Source organism: Theropithecus gelada, chromosome 14, assembly GCF_003255815.1.
Source record: "Theropithecus gelada isolate Dixy chromosome 14, Tgel_1.0, whole genome shotgun sequence".
NCBI classification, from domain to species: domain Eukaryota; kingdom Metazoa; phylum Chordata; class Mammalia; order Primates; family Cercopithecidae; genus Theropithecus; species Theropithecus gelada.
Window position 1 is genome coordinate 123,026,598 of NC_037682.1, and position 14,431 is coordinate 123,041,028.

General features: G+C 47.7%; 1 protein-coding gene across 8 annotated transcripts in view; it reads left to right on the forward strand.

Moving 5' to 3' along the window:
• The window catches only part of NTM (neurotrimin), a 964,342-nt gene that overhangs the window by 531,724 nt on the left and 418,187 nt on the right, over window positions 1–14,431 (forward strand). For 6 of the 8 annotated variants that reach the window (XM_025356801.1, XM_025356803.1, XM_025356798.1 and 3 more), the window contains one exon: window positions 6,779–6,863. In XM_025356801.1, coding sequence (XP_025212586.1) covers window positions 6,779–6,863 — 85 coding nt within the window. Of the gene's footprint in view, window positions 1–4,819; window positions 5,204–6,034; window positions 6,311–6,778; window positions 6,864–14,431 lie in introns of those variants that run through there. The other 2 variants (XM_025356805.1, XM_025356804.1) reach the window with 2 other exon arrangements.

Below are 14,431 nucleotides of genomic sequence, written 5' to 3' on the forward strand. Positions count from 1 at the left end.
GGGCTGGGAGCTGGGGGCCACAGCTCTTCCTGCTGTGGGTGGTCTAGAGGCTGTGCTACTTCCTCCTCTAACTACATCTCAGCATGACGTTCCTGCTCTGTCCCCCTTATGCTGTGAACTCTAAGAGCATTCCCAGGGCCTGCACTCAGCAGTCTGCTCCTGGGTTCTCCGCATGAATGTCACCTGTAGGCTGACTCAGAATGAGGGAAGCACAGCCAATGGCAGCTCCTACCAGTCCCAGCGTGAGAAGCCTGCGAGCAGCCAGGCCTGTGCTAAACTCTTTGCAGCTACTCCCTCATCTCATCCTCACAGCAGTACTGAGCAGTAGTTAACCATGAGGACCACTATTTTACAGATTAGGTTAGGGCATGTCCCCAAGGTCCCACAGCTAGTAACGGAGAGAGTGAATATTTGACTTCTGGTCTGAGTCTAAAACCCAAGGTCACGGTCCTTCTTATTGGATAAATATGTACTGAATAAATCTGTGACTGCGTGAGCACAGAACGTTGATGGCATTAGAGGCTTTCAGCGAGACACAGAGCACTCCCGAGGTGCCCATCCTTAGTTTGCATGAACACCATCTGAGGCTGTTGAAGCAGTTTCTGCTCATGCTCCTTCCCGTCTTGGGTCGTGTAGCGTCTGTGCCGTCTTCTGCCACCCACGAGATTCCTGCCCATGCTTGCCCATCCCTTCATCTCCCCCTCACTGTTAAGTCCAGTTTAATGTCATTTCCTTAGGGAAAAGTTTCCTGATCTTCCAGACACGATGAGAATCTCCTATCCTATCTTTTCCATTTTTTTTTTTTTTTTTTTTTTTTTTTTTTCCACTCATTTCTCCTATTTTTTCTTTTTTTTTTTTTTTTTTTTTTTTTGCTCACAGCATTCATCACAATTGTATCCACTATTTCATAAAATTCTTTGCTGAATGTCCGTCTCCCCTGCTGGAAGTGCAGTTTATGCAGGGGAGGTCCACGTTACTTTTGCCTCTGTCTCTCCCATTCATTGCTTTCACTGACCCTGTTGAGTTGATGAAGGGCTTCCCAATATTTAGAAGTTCTTCAGAGCACCCCACCCCTCCTAATGCCCCTTTCAATAAAGCTAGAGAACCAAGATTGTGCCTGGGAATCTGGACAAGCGTAATGAGACAAATTACTTCCCACAGGCTAGGGAAACCTCAGCTTTTTTGTCTCAGCAATGAGAAAGTTCTCAAGGGCTTATAGGGGAGTGCAGGATGGAGTTCATTTAATTTTCATGAATGTTAATAGAAATAAAACCACTGACAAACCCAATAGCACTAGACCACATGCAACTCAAGGGCAGGGGGCATGTCTTTATTTTTGTACCTCTCAACACAGTTCCTGATATACACGAGGAACTCAAAATCCGTTTGCTGGTTTATTAACTAATTTGAGTTCAACCAAATAATTATATACCCAAAGTGATTCTGGGCAGTCGTAGTAAACTCTCCTCTGTGTGTCTCTCTCTTGGCCACAGATGATGCAGCGGCAGGAGCTATTGTATTGGTTAGCTCTTAAATATTGTTCTTACCTGACAGGTGGAGTAGAAAGAACCCTGGTGTAGGAGTCAGGAGTTCTGAGTTCTCGTCTGGATTGGTCAGTGTATAAACTTTATGCTCCTGCGATCACTCCTCCTCCCTCCTGGGGCTCAGTCCTTCACTTAAGACATGAATGGATTATACTAAAGATCTTCCAAGGTCCCTTCTGAATGTATCATTCTGTGATGTTATGAGTCCAGGGTCTTATTATGACCCAAAACTTAGATAAAAAGGAAAGACTCTGCCCCAAAGACCCCTGGTTCTCAGGCTGTCCCCTTTGGGCACCTGCCTTTCGCTGCATCGGCACTTTGATTTTGGCTTGTTCATCCTGTTCCCCCTGACTTTTCTGTCTACCTCCGATTGTTCTACCCACCACCTCTCTGCTTCATGCATCTCTTATAAAGTTTTATGGGTTTAAAGTCCATAGATAGCCTCACCTTTGCCATTCCTTCATATCCTCCTTCTCAATTCTCTCTCTTTGTGACCTCTTTTCTCTCCCTGGAGCACTCTTCCCCTTTTCAAGTTGCCCCTTTGCTCTTTCTGCTGAAATCCTAACATGCTGGACTATAGCCCAGATGAACCAAGATTTTATTTTGATCCTGTATTCATAGAGGAGCAAAAAATAGCATATATTTTTCCAGTTCCCAGCCCTTCCCTACTGCCCTCGAGGCATCTCCTTATCCAGATTTATGCCTCCTTTTCTGATTAAATCTTCCAATATCTATTTGATGTCACACCACTCTCTAACTGCCCTGCATTTCCCATCTTCTTGCCTGCACTCCTATGTGAGATCTCCACCAGGAGAGGGGAGCCTTTAGCCTTTTTAGACAAGGAGAAGCAGAGCTGGCATTTGTTAAGCTAGTGCTCCTCTTTTGGTCTCTTGTGTGTATGGAATAGTGACAGCTCTTTAGCTGGTCCCAGCTTGCTCTGGGTAACATGGAGTAAAACAGAAACAACAGCTAATTTCTCTTTCATTGGGAGTTCTTCTCTATTCCAGCCCTGCTTCAGTGTACAGATGCCAGGGTTGCCTGAAGCCTCCATCTACTGCTTCCTCACCTGCCTGCCAACCGTCCAGAGTCGGCATGGCAGGCTCTTCCCTCCTCCCTCCTTTGCAGTCCCAGGATTATTAAAGGGAATATGATTGTTTCCTTTTGCTCAGGGAGTGTGGATGTGTGTACATGTTTGTGAGCTTGAAAGGCATTGTCCTATAGATATTTTTATAACCTGAAGCAATTACAGCTGTCAGCACAGAGACAAGCTGTGACAAGTTGATTTATGTGTACAGTATATGTGTATGCAAGAAGGAAGGGAGGAAGGAGAGGGAGATGGTGGGAAAGAGGGTGGAAGTGGGCGCTCGTTAGGAATCTGCTTTCAAGGAGGCAGAAAGGAAGTTGTTTCTATAAAGAACACAAATAATGAAATTGCTTTGAATGTCATCCCTTTTCATTAACTCGGATATGCTGAGAAAAATAAAATAAATCCAGCAGTTTTTATGAAGCAGGAGACAGGATATAAGATAAGCCACTAAGTGTTGGTTATATTTAGGGATTAAGGGCTGGGAAGTGAGTTGACATATGATTTTGATCTTCATCCTTTCAAACCACTTCAATAGCCGGTTTGAATAAAATGGATTTTGTCTTGTTAATTATGTGGGCATCTCTGACCTTTCACCACTTTCTAAACTTCTATGTTTGAATAAAGTTTGGATCCCTGGGCCCACGAAGCAGGTATGAGGTTGCAAGTGCCTTTTCTTTGTCCTCCCTGTGAGTTACCTGAGCTCGGCTGGGTTTTCTGCTGCAACTGCTGGATTGCTCAGCTTAGCACTCTCCCTTCACGGGCAGAGACAAAGGTGGTTTGATTGTCTTAGATCAACTGCATGCAGACTGGTAGCAACCAAACATCTCAAAGAGCCTGTACAAAGACTTATTTTCCTGCCCAGACATACTAATGAAGCAATGGCAGGAAAATGTATTAATAAAGCATCTTCCATCTTAAATGGATTTCTAAGTATTTTCCTGTAGAGTTAATCATGTATGTAGGCCCCTCGGGAAAGCCTGTTGTTGTCATTATCCACATCCCTAGATGCAAAAACTAATGCTCATTTGTACCTACCTGAAAATTGGATGCAAGAGCCAGGATTAGCATTTACCATGAAAGGAATCATCCCTGCCATTCTCAGGCCTGGAGGGAAATGACTCTAAAGCTCAGAATGAGTCCCTGTCCTTTCCCCATGACGGGCATTTGTTTCCACTTGTGTGTTTAAGAAGAGGGGTTGAGAGCGGGGAGTATGAGTGCTGATTGAAATGAATGGATGAATTATTAGAGGTGACCCCTTGGCTTGTGGAGAAGAAGCCCAAATTCAGCAGACTGAAAGTCGGCAAACATCATCTCACAGCTTTAGTGTATCATCATATTTATCTGAACGTGGTGAAGTTATTCAATTTCCTATTTCCACAATTGCCCACTGGAAAATGGAGACACAATAGAGTCTTCCAAGAATGAACTAGTGCTAAAATAGGTTAATTTTCCTTCCTTCCTTTCAAAAATACAAACAAAGCTCTTCTGCTCCCCACAGATGTAACTGTTTATTCCTGATGGTTAAGTCATTTATTGCAGCCATAAGTTGACAACTGATAGTTTTGGTGTTATACATCAAATGATCCCCAGTGGCCAAAAGTAGCAGATGAGTTCCCCAGAGAATTTAAAATCAGAAAAGTCACCAGAGGAGGGAACAATTGGCCCAATGATGAGTTAATACAAAGTCTTTTGAGATATTCACTGTAAAGTCGCTTTACTCTTGCTGGCTGAGCACGCTCTAGTCAGCTATGACAATGGAAAGCCAAGCCTTCTTAGTCTTTCTTTGTTACCCAAGAGTGTGGTTTCCATTTCCCCAAAGCCTACTTCTGTCCTATCTCCATAAAATAGTTAGTGTGAGGGAGATTTGATTGGTGAAATGTTTGTGTCCTCTCCAACGTGTTATCTGCATGTAAGTGTTTGGTACTGCTCCAAGGTTGCCAGAATGAGCCCTTATGGTTATATGACTCAGTTATAATGGTTGTCTCTTTCATGCTGGATAGCTTTTTGGAAGAACATTTTTTCTGTTATTTAACAGTTGTTAACAACAACAACAACAAAAAGCTTCCTGGTTGTGTTTGATAGAAAGTCCAGGGGAAAAACAAAGGCACTGTTGCCTCCTCTCTATCCCCAAGGAGAATGTGGGTCAGGGCTGGAGCCGGGCTCTGGGAATCCCTGAGAAGGGAGCATTATTCATGTCGCCACCACTGTGCCTGCTGGGCTGCTCTGTGCTTCCCCCTTGCACAAGGACCAGGCCCAGCCAGGGAAAGGAAACGCAGGCCATTCCCCCCTCAGAGCCGAAGTTAAGGGAGAAATAATAATACAGGCACAGGAGGACCAGCAGCAGCCAGAGAGGAGAAGTGACAGGGACCGAGGCAAATGCAGTCTCTCCCTGGGTTTCAAGAATTTGAGAAACACACCTCTTAAAGATGAAATCAGCTGTGCCAGAGCGTGAGGCCCAGGAAAACTGGGAGTCTGCTGTATAAATACAGCAAGTGGCTCACACTCATCCACCCAAGTGAGCACTTTTGCAGGCCCAGCATCTTTTAATGGCGACAAAACAAGAATAAAGAATGTAAGTGGGTGTCTGAACTTGACCAACATTTTGATGATGCGATTTTTCCAGTTTCGCACACTAAGAGGCTTCTGTGATTTTGGATTTGTTTTTATATATGACAGATCTCTAGAATGGTAGTGTTGAGTCTCTGGGGTTTTGAGCAGCTTTTTGGGGGCTGCTGGGTGGGTGCTGTACTACTGAATAACTATGAGGTTCTTCTAAAACATCCTCCCAACACTCTGAATTTACTCTGAATGCCAACGGAATTAATCTGATCATTTTAAAGGTGCATGTATGCATGCTGCAGGGTGTTCCTTTCCCAGTTAATTAGTTTGTGACCCTTTTTAAGATGTCTCAAGTCTGGGGCTGAATAAGGTTGCACGGTAACTTTGCTTTTTTTCCTAATTTGGAAGCGCGTAAATGGTTAAACGCCTGGCCTGGGCTGGGCTGGTGCACAGCCGGGGACCGGCGCGGCGGGGGTTAAGGTGGGCGCCCGCGCCCTGCGCCCCGCGCCCGCCCGCCGGGATGAGAGCGCAATCCGCGCCGCCAGCCCGCCCGCTCGCTCCGAGGCGGCACGGGGAGAAAGTGGCGGTCAGGGATGGAGCTGCTGCCATGACAACCCCGGCGGTCGGGGCCCGCGCGCGTCGGGGCTGCTCCCGGGAGGAAGGCGGCGCGGAGGCCGGGGGCGGCCGCTGAGCTTGGCGTCCGCGCGGCTCCGGTGCCGGCTGCGCCGCGCCTTCCCCAGCGAGCTAGCGAGCTAGGGGCCGCCGCGGTCCGCTCCCGCCGCCCGGCCGCTCCTTCCTCTGCCACCGCCGCAGCTCCTGCCCCGCCGGGCCCGGCCGGAGAGCCGCGGCTGCAGCGCGCATTTGGGCTCCGAGGAAGTTGACCGAGGCGGCTGCCGCAGGATCCCGGGTCCGGGTTGAACGAAGCCCGCGCGGCCGTCTCCTCCGCGCGCCACCCCTGCGCCTCCTGCGAGCTCCACTTCCCATCTGCTATTGTTTCCGATTGTTTTCCGGTGGCGAGCCCGGCTCCGAAACTTACAAAGTGTTGGATTCCCCGTGTTGGAACTGAGGGACTGCAGACAGCCTCTGGGTGGCTGGATGAAGCCCACCCCGTCCCCTTCCGGTACCAAAGTGCTTACTCCTCTCCAAAGTGCCATGTCTGAACTGCCACTGGGAAGAAGCGGCTCCTGAGGCGCGCCCACACCTTTCACCTGCCTCGCGCTTCCCCCTCCTCGGCCACCTTCCGGGCCGAAGCCGCAAGGAGGGAGCCCCCTTTGGCCGCCCGCCGTGGAACTGGTTTTCCGAGGCTGGCAAGCCGAGGCTGGATTTGGGGGAGGAATATTAGACTTGCAGGAGTCTGCGCGCTTTTCTCCTCCCCGCGCCTCCCGGTCGCCGCTAGTTCACCGCTCCGTCCCCGCGCTCGCTCCGCACCCCACCCACTTCCTGTGCTCGCCCGGGGGGCGTGTGCCGTGCGGCTGCCGGAGTTCTGGGAAGTTGTGGCTGTCGAGGATGGGGGTCTGTGGGTACCTGTTCCTGCCCTGGAAGTGCCTCGTGGTCGTGTCTCTCAGGCTGCTGTTCCTTGTACCCACAGGAGTGCCCGTGCGCAGCGGAGATGCCACCTTCCCCAAAGCTATGGACAACGTGACGGTCCGGCAGGGGGAGAGCGCCACCCTCAGGTAGGGAGCTGACATTGTTCTACGGATTGATGATTTGTATGGGGTGGGGGTAAGGGGCAGGGGTGCAGGTGTGTGCACTGAGTCGTGCCTGGGTTGGCCGAGAGGTGGCTGGTTCCCTGGGCTGCACAATTTATGGCTGCGCTGGGAGCTCTGCCCGGGAATGTGGCATTCATGGGGAAAGGCTCAGAGGTTCTGGCGGTGAGCTTTTTCCCAAAAACTGGCCTCTGCGGCTCAGGCTCTTGTTAAGGGTGAGGGGTGGCTGGACCAGGTGGTCGCTGAGACTGAGGGACTTGTCCCTGGCACTGTCTGTGCCTGAGCCTGGTGGCCGTGGTGACAGGGGGCTTGGAGGGGCTCCCCGTGAGCAGTCTTCTCTGAAGTTAATGAGTCCCAAAGGAGGGGTCTGGCTTGGAGTGAATGCCCCCACTCGCCCATGCCATGGGGCTTTGCCAGCCCTGGCTCCTGCACTCTCGGAGAGCCGCTGTTTTGTCCTGGGTCTGACTGTGCCCGGGCTTTCCTGGGGTGCCTTCATGCCGTGAGCTGGTGAGCAGACAGAGGTGCTTTCTCCTGTCTGAACGTGGCTTTCTGAGGCCCAAGTCATGGAGTCTGATTTGTCCGTGGAAAATGGCATTTACTGTGGTGAACTGTGTTCTGTTCCTGCTGTCCACCAAAACAGTACGTGCAAAACTCGTCTACTGAAGAGAAACTAGGTTTCAGTGTTGGGTTGGGTCCTGATTGGCTTCTGGGGTTAAGGCTTACAGGCACTGGGGGAGGAGGAGGAGAAGAAGAATCTCGGTTATGCTTTGTGTAAGGTAGAATGATTCCATCTCCCTGATTACCTTGCCTGCAGAAATGGTAACTCAATTTCCAGTGTTGATAAACCACACCTCTCATATGAGGGCAACACACTTAATGATTGCAATGGGAAATTTTATTTTCTGGAATTTTAAAAGAAAATAAGCATGAGGTAGAAGTTAAGAAGGTTCATGGGAACTATTTCCCTGCCTCTCCTTGGTTTCGTCTGCCCTCTTAAATAAAGTTTTCCAAACTAAGCAACAGAACTAACCACAAGGCAACATGGCAATATTCTTGTCCTTTGCACATGAAGATTTCCGGAAAGATAACCCTGGTGCCATTGCCTACTGTTTTGCCCCTCTGATGACTTCTTCTAGGATTGGGTTGTTTGTGGACTGTATACTTAAGGCAGTGTCTATAGGATAGAAAATGGTGAAGAGGAGGCAGTGTCAATACAGAGCTGAATTATCAGGACATTGCCAAAGGAAGTGTGTAATTTAGGGACCCATGGAGGGCTACAAGCATCCTGTGATCCTTTGTCTAGGGAGAGCTTATCCTCATGGCTCTGGTGAACTCCTAGTTATGTGTTGGCTTATGAGACCCACCTCTTCCACTCTTCTGGGAAAAAATAAAGCAACTAGCTTCCCCCACTCTGAAATGATTGTGTATCTGCTTTAAAAGTGGATTTCAGGGGAGTTACAAATATGCAGTGATTTCAGATTACTTAAATAAAAAACCAAAAATGAATGTCTAAAGCAGTAATAATCAAGGAAATTTAATGTTCTCTGGATGCCCTCTTTGTCCTTAGTCCTTGACTGCAAGGAGGGTCTCCCAGGGACAGAGACATTCTCATATGGGGAACATTTTAGATACAAATGGGATTTTTTTTTTTTTTTTTCAAGGAAAAGGTGTGAGGTAGCTCTGTAGAGATTTGAAGATAAATAAACAGGAAGTGGGTCCTGGCAGACAGAGACCCTCTGTCTGAGGCCAGGATCTGGTTTCCAGAGGTAGTCTTCAAGGCTTCTGAAAATCAGGACTGTCCAGAGGGTGGCTGTATTCAGCAGAGGCTGAATCACGGGACAGGCCTGGGTTAGGAGTAGCTTCTTTTTGAAATCACATTATCATGTACTGGCTGACTTATCTTTCTTTGTCTTCCCTTTCATGCTTCTTTTTTTCTCATTCTGCCAGTCCCTTTCTCTGTCTCTTTCAGCACTAATGTTTGTTTGCATTTTCACATGTGCTCTCCACACAGTGGTATTGTTTGGGTATGGATGGAGATGGGAACATGGTGGAGCTTCCTTTCTAGACCCTTGAATTGGCCCCAACCCAGCCAAGTTCCTTCTGGAACATCTCCTGTCATTCTGTGCCAGTCTCAGGGGCTGAATGTCTTCCTGATACGCAAGAGAAAGGCCCTCACAGTGGATGGAGCACTACAGGGCAGGGATTAGATGAGCTAGGGTCTGAGCCACATCAGCCCTTGACTGTGGGCCTGACCGAGGATGTGAATCAGGCACCAGGTGTAATAACCATTTGGAGGATGCTCAGGCCTCTCAGGATTGCCTTTCTTCTCAGACTCTGATGCACTAGAACAAGGAAGGGCTGCCCTGCTGGGATGGACTTTGGTGGAGTGGAAGTCCCTGAACTCTCAAACACAGGCCTTGCATTTTCTTGTTCTGTGTACAGAGAGGCAAGTAGGAATTTCAGAATGTATTTTGTTTGCATAAAAATTGCTACATTTTCACGTAACCTGACTGTAGGTTGCAACAATCTAGTAGTTCAGAGTTCTGAGTTATTTTCTTTTTGCTTTGTATTGTGTGTGTGTAGGGGGACAGAGGACCCTTCCTTCCTTCTTTCCATCTTTCTTTCTTTCTTCTTCCGTTTGTTTTTTTCTTCTTTGGCTAATCATATGACCAAGCGGTAAGGAACCACAGCTAGGGGAGACCAGAGCACCTGTGCTGTGGCCTGGAGGGCCGCCATATCCATCTTCCTATGGGTGATTGGGTGATGGTGGTGATACTTGTAGTTTTCTTCATAACCAGCAGAGGACTTTTTGCTCTAATTTCATTTTATTCTGCTTTGTTCTCACCAACATCGTTTTTTGAGGATCTTTTGCAGTCCCTAAAGAATAAATGCTCAGCAGAAGATTCTAATGTGAGGAAACTTTTAAAAAATGTTTTATCTTATCCAAGTAGCTCTAACAATCCTTGTGGAGGTATTGGGAAATCTTTCAATTAGCATAGCATTGACAGCCTGAAAAGAATTACAGTTTACAATCTCCCACTCTTTCTGCCCTCCTGCTGACATTCTGTAGGCATGTTTCTTAAAAGGGTGAGGTAAAACAGAATCTGCAATAATAGTACTATTAGCCAATGTTTATTGAGTGCTTACTATGTGTTAGGGAGTATCTGAGTGTTTTAATAATATCTAACCTATCATTCAGCCTTGTAACATTAACACTTCAATAACAGCCCTATGGTGTAGGAGATATTATTATCCCTCTTTTACGGAGGAGGAAACTGAGGTGTGGAGCGTTTACATCCTTTGATGAGGGTGGCACAGCTAGGAAGCTTGGAAGCCAGACTATGAAGCACTGGTAATAATCATGTTAATAGGATGCATAGTACTATCATTGGTCTGTTACTGTGTGAACATTTTATGTAAACAGTAACATTTAATCCTCACAACTCTCTGAAGTAGACTTAATTATTCCCCGTTAAGACCCAGTGAGGGGGAACTTACCTGAAATCACACAGGCAGCCAGTGGCAGGCCGGTATGCTGGCTCAGGACTCCGCTCCTTGACTTTGTACACCAAGCTTCCCAGGACTATTCAGGACCCTTTGAATTCTGTGCTCCTCTCATTCCTCTGTGGCACTTAATGTCTGCCCTATTCATTTTGGCTTAGACCCTGTTTTCCAGTGTTCACTAACTCTCTGTCTTCTTTCTTCCCTTGGGCTGCAGAGCACCTCTTGGAAAGCGAGAATCATGCCTTGTCATGGCATGAGCACTGTGTGCTGGCAGATTCTTACTCAAACAAAATGAATGAAAGCCAAACAGCAATATCCCCCAGCTATATTCAATTTATCTCCTTACCACATTTCTCTATCATTTTATTTTAAATTTCAACTATGGTCAATCAAAAATGTATTGAGTGATTCTTTCAAGAAGGGGACTGTATTAGTCCGTTTTCACAGTGCTGATAAAGACATACCCAAGACGGGGTAATTTATAAAGAAAAAGAGGTTTAATGGACTCACAGTTCCACGTGGCTGGGGAGGCCTCACAATCATGGCAGAAGGCAAAAGGCACATTTTACATGGCGGCAGACAAGACAGTGAAAGCCAAGAGAAGGGGGAAACCGTTATAAAATCATCAGATCCTGTGAGACTTATTCACTACCACGATAACAGTGTGGGAAAAACTGCCCTGATGATTCCATTATCTCCCACTGGGTCCCTCCCACAACACATAGGAGTTATGGGAGCTACAATTCAAGATGAGATTTGGGTGGGGACACAGCCAGACCATATCAGGCACTGAGCTGGGTGTTTGGGTGTGGAAAGGCATATGGCCTGGACTTGGCTTTTGGGGGCTTGGGTCCAACTGAAAAAGCTGGCCGTGGAGAAAGAGATCATTGACCTTGTGAGGCAGAGTACACCATGAAAACGTAGGCGATCACGCTGTCTGTGGCTGGAGCAGAGCCCCTCTGTTGGAGCGAAGGCTTTCTGTGGGTTGGCAGGACTTCACTAACTCCTAGCTCCTGGGTGGAAGTGAGCAGACATCAGTGAGGAATTACAGAGCCCCAGATGCCCAACTGCATGGGTGTCATTCACTTAGAGACCTTCACTAAGCATCAACACACCGGTCACTTGGCAGTTTCAATGAATGGTTTCCACGTTTCGGAGATTCCCCAGTTAAGGCAGCAGCTAGTAAAGTACATTATTTCCTGGGGATCACTTGGTAGGTGGGCATCAGAGGCTGAACTCTGCATTCTGTTGTGCCTCTAGACCATGGGCTTAGCGATTGGATGATGTTGTTTTTCTAGGGTGAGTTAGGAATTGAAGGTCTGAGAAATGTATGCAATTTAGGTTGAGTTTTGATGTGGAACTCCATTGAATCACACAGACTAAATGTGGTTTTGATACTTGAGAGGACCCAGGGAGTCACCCTCTAGATGAAGGAAGCTGTGGCACTTTGCTCATGTCATGTAAAGTGCTTGGAATTTCATTTGATAAGCAAATGGATTCTCTGGTAGTCCCTCCAACTACTCCACAGCCTCTTGAGGGCAGAACTATGCCTCCTCCAGGCTTGCCTCCTAATCCGCAGCACATGGCTTGGCCTGTGGAATTTGCTAATAAAATCCAAAGGACTCTCATCCTGCCTTTCCCTTCACTCACTCTGTTGTGGACACCCATAAACACAGCTTATTCCAGCTGCAAAGCATTTCCTCTTGTGGTCCCTGCTGCTGTGAACACCCGTACCCTGATCTTCCCATGGACAGCTGTTTCTTCTCATTTTGGCCTAAGCTCACACAGAATTCCCTCCCTGATGCCTTTCCTGATAGCAAATCAAAATAATCCTCTACCACTACCACCAGTCTTACCCTGGCATATCGTCCTGCAGTTTTTTTCTTCAGAACAATCATCTCCATCCGAAGTTATCCCATTCATTATTTGGTTATCTGCCTATGGTTTGTCTTTCCCAAAGGGACTGTAAATTCCTTGAGAAGAGATATGCTCTGTCTTGTTAGCACTGTATAAGCAGTGTCTGGCAGATAGAAGGTGTTCAATAAAGTTGTTGCATGAATGACTGCAGGAATGAAGGCCTGAGATCACGTCTTCTCCTCCTCGGAGTCTGTGTCCTTTTTCCTAGATTGTTTTGTGTTGTCCTTGCCTTAGGCATGTTACTTCCTCAGTGTCATTTCTGTCTGGGCAGCTGTGTGAGGCTGCTCTTGTGGAGGTGCTGGGGACAGGTTACAAATACAAAGAAGTCATTGAACTTGTGTCTGTCTGTCCAGGCCACAAACGGGATGTGTTGGTTGTCCATTATTTAATATTTGCACCCGTGCAATATTCTGCTGGGTCACTTCCCCACCCAGTCCTTAAGCCTTTGAAGAAACAATGATATAGTCAACCCTAGAGAAATTAGCCTTTTCAAGATAAGGAGGGACACAGAAAAGCGCTCTGCCCGTCCTTTCTCTCTGTTTGTGGAGTGTACTGGCAGTGGTTGTGGTGGTGTAACTATTGATCTGTTGTTTATGAGTTCACCCGTTCAGAATAGCAATGCTACTCAGGAAGCCTGTGCTGCTCCCACTCCGCTGCCCCCTCCCAGGACTGGCCACTGGGCACTCACCTTGGGGCTTGCCAGGCATCCGGCTGGTGTCCTGTGGCTCTGAGGAGAAGGGACAGATGGGACCAAGGAGGGAGGCTCCTGGAAGCACATTCAGCTGTTGAGGAGCCAAAAACTAAAATGGGAAAACTAAAAACTCAACCTAACATGGGGCAGAAGGAGTAGGAGGATGCCAGTTGTCACTGAAAGCCAGAGGAGGCTACAGGGGGCCAGCTCGGTTCTCTAACACCCCTCATCTGAACCATAAGTGCTTTGCAGAAAAATGTCTCCTTTCTCCCTCTTTCAAATGCATAGCATTCTTGAATTTGAATGGATTGCAGAGATCTGGGAGGTCAACCACCTGGTTTTACAGATAGTGGAAGTAGTGATAATCAGTCTTGCACAAGGATGCCTTCCAGAAGGGCGAGAGGGCCGGCAGCCAGTACCGTCTCCATCCCCAGGCTGTGAGCCCTCACTTGGGGCTACGCACGCTGAAGGAAAGGCCATGTTTTCCTACTAAGTGCAAAAGCATCCTGCTGACCGTGAATGCTTTCAATGCATTTGGCTGACATTTATCACCGTATTCTCTCCTGACTGCTGGTTTCGTCTGTACCACACCTTGCATTCTTATGCTTTGACTCTCACTCCATGTGGGACAGCTGTTTCCTGCGGGTCAGGTCCTGTGCTGGGCAGTTTACCAGAAGAACCTCATTTAATCCTCACAGGTGCTCCATCAGGTGGACACCATTATTACTCTGATTTTACAGAGCGGGAAACCAAAGTGCTGAGAGGCACAGTGAAGGTATTTTCCCAGCTCGCATACTCAGGTGGGTGCTGAGCCTGGGACTCAGGATGGGTGGTGTCTGACTCCTAGGCAATGCCCCTCTGTTCCATAGTGCTGGTCTCGTTCTGTCCCTTCTATTCTTCATTGCCAAGTTCCTCTCCCACTAGAGACCCAGTGAGTTTGGTTGTCCCTCCTGGTCGTGGTGCACAGGAATCCCCTCTCCTGAAGCATGAGAAACAGGGCCTGGGAGTGTTTAAGGTTTCATGTCGTCCATGGCGTGGAGACACAGGGACCCAGCTGACCTCTAGAGGTCCCTTCTACTCACAGAATCCTACAATTTCCGTAATTTGTTCAGAGGAAGACTCTTACTCCAGGCTCTTCCGTTCATCTTTGGCTTTAGGTATCAGCAATCTTCGACTTCCTCACAGGAGGCTAATAATACCGTGAACATTTCCACCTACTTCTCTGGAATGTGGTATTGAACCAATCAAGGCAGACACCAATTCCAGGAGGATTCCACAGGCCAGTCAGTGGATGTGGATGCCATAGTACCAGGGGAACAGGAGGGACCAGCTCCAAAATGCTTCCTTCTTTTCTTAACTACTAATAGGCATCTATCCTGGGGAATCTTGTAAAAAAAAAAAGATAATTAATGGTAATGGCATA